General features: G+C 39.0%; 1 protein-coding gene across 1 annotated transcript in view; it reads left to right on the top strand.

Moving 5' to 3' along the window:
- Positions 1 to 545: 545 nt before the first annotated feature.
- Positions 546 to 2,436, top strand: part of LOC140557776 (H-2 class II histocompatibility antigen, A-R alpha chain-like) — a 10,824-nt gene continuing 8,933 nt past the window's right edge. Inside the window, exon 1 of the mRNA XM_072682551.1 lies at positions 546 to 654. Within this exon, the coding sequence (XP_072538652.1) occupies positions 600 to 654 (55 nt within the window). The 5' untranslated portion in view covers positions 546 to 599. The remainder of the gene's footprint in view (positions 655 to 2,436) is intronic.

Below are 2,436 nucleotides of genomic sequence, written 5' to 3'. Positions count from 1 at the left end.
ACTAGAGTGACTACAGAGTAAATTAATCTACAGAGTGAATTAAAACTACTGCATAAATTAAAACTACACCATCAATTAAAACTACAGCATAAATTTAAACCGGACTGAGTTAAACTATAGCGTAAATTAAACCTACAGAATAAATTACAACCACAATGTAAATTAGAACTAGAGTGAACTAAAACTACAGCATTAATTAAGACTACAGCGCAAACTAAAACTAGTGTCAGTTAAAACTATTGTAGAAATTAAAACTACACCATCAATTTAAACTACAACGTGAATTAAAACTACTGCGTAAATTAACACTACTGCGAGAAATTAAAACAAGCAAGACTTTGCACTCTGTAGTTTTGGTTCTTCTGCTTGGTGTGAAGTTCTGGAGACGCTGAAAACTGAAGTTACCCAGATACGACTGAGACAGAGTGAAAGTAATAATCCTATTGGCCGATTTTTCTGCAGCGTCTCAGAGAGAGAGAGAGAGAGAGAGAGAGAGAGAGAGAGAGAGAGGGAGAGAGAGAGAGAGAGAGAGGGGGACTATAATCAGTTCTGTCTCTCTTCTGTATGAGTCTGAGTTGATCTCCTCCTCGCTGATCAACATGAAGCTGTGTCTGATTCTCACCTGTGCTCTTCTTCTCTCCACACAGGCTAAAGGTCAGTGAAGCTCAGTATTTCAGTAGTTAGTACTGATCTGAATTACTCTAATATCATTCATTATATCCAAATATTAATTTGGGGAAAAAATCATTTGTATTCATAATTTAACTTCAGAAAGTTAAAGTGTGATATTTTATATTAACTACATGTAAAAGGAGATATTTCAAACCTTTTTTGTCTTACTGTTCAGTAAAGATTATAGAACATCAGAAATACAGAATCTCACATTATTATTTCATTTGAGTAATTTACTAATCAAACAGTATCAACATTAAAACAAAAGTGGTTGGTGTGGCGTAACAGATAACACCACTATCTGCCAGTAAGCTACTATACCATGTGGGAGACTGGGGTTCAATTCAGTTGTGTGTGTGTATGTTATTATAACTCAGTCAGCTGTATGACATCACATCAATAAATATCAGAAACAGCTCAGAGAGGCCATGCTTCTCACACAAGCTCTGGTAAGAAGAAGAGCTCACCTTCTTCCACCAAGCACACCACCTCCCTATCATATCACAGCAGCCGGAAAGAGTCCAGGTCATTCAAAAAAATCTAATCTGTCTTTACTCTGGTTCTGACCAGTCTTGAGAAGATTACTGTTACTTCTAGGTCTGTGTGTTGTGCTAGTTTACTCTATCTGCTTCTTTAGTTTACTCTTTCCAGTTTTGCTTGATCAGGAATAAAATTGATCAGCTGACACTTGAATCTTTGGCTTCTGACATTTTTAAAACCAAGAATAAAACCTGAAGTGTAAAAGGAGCATTCTGTAAAAGTCCAAAAAGAGGGTGCAGTCTACAGCAATGCACAAAGACATGAAACCCTGCCTCCCTTTGAAAACAGAACGGACCCTGTGTGAAACCTCAGGATTATTAACAGAAGAATTCACAGAGACAATGTCTAAAGAAGTCACCACTGCAGATCAGCAACCTTTTTGGTTAACGGTGGTTTGTATAAGGCCCTCCACCCTGGCTTAAGTCACCAGCCAGCTCCAGCTCCTTCCGCCATGATGTGTCCACCCTCCAGCAGTACTCAGCTCAAGACCAATGGGACAAACAGCTGCCAAAGTGTTGTGACTCCCACTGAAATCAGGGCCCTGGACAGCATGTTAGATTTTAGACCAGTTAGACCTAAGTGAGCGCCAAAGACTAAAAGTTCCTCTAGTTCCCACTAAAAAAAGTTCTATATTTTAAAAAGACCCAAATAAAATATTGGCAGTCTAGAAATGTCCAGGTTTCTACTGTCCACTAAAAACAAGGCTCAGTCCAGTCCTTGCCCACCCTCCTCCTTGGGCAGGAATCCAGTGTAGACATTCCCAGAAAACTCCACCACAAGTGCCTGGATGTTTGAGAGCAGATGCTGTGGGGGGTCAACACAGGCCAGTTAATACTACAAGGAAGAGGCAGCCCTGTTATTTACAACTAGAGTCTGCCCCTATAAGACATTGTAGAAACCAACCATTTCCATTTCAATAGAAAAGAACCTCCCAGTTGTTCATCATAAAATCACTGTCCCCCAGATAAACTCTCAGATACTTAAACTTCACTTCTTGGAGTTTGGGTTCACCCCCCCCCCCCAACTAAAACCATTTTTGTTCAAATGAATTTGGGAAGTTAAAGATAAAATGTTTAAATTCTTTAAATTCTCATTTAAACTCTCTACTTCTGCCTGAGAGTTGACCATGACTACCAAATCACCAGCATATTCTGACATACAAAAAGTCATACTGTAGTTAGGAACCTTAAAACCAGTAAGCATGTCTCTAGGTTTACACAGCAA

The sequence above is a fragment of the Salminus brasiliensis genome, chromosome 6, assembly GCF_030463535.1.
Source record: "Salminus brasiliensis chromosome 6, fSalBra1.hap2, whole genome shotgun sequence".
Classification (NCBI taxonomy): Eukaryota; Metazoa; Chordata; class Actinopteri; order Characiformes; family Bryconidae; genus Salminus; species Salminus brasiliensis.
The sequence above is the reverse complement of the archived record's forward strand: the minus strand, read 5'-3'. Positions and strand labels throughout refer to the sequence as shown.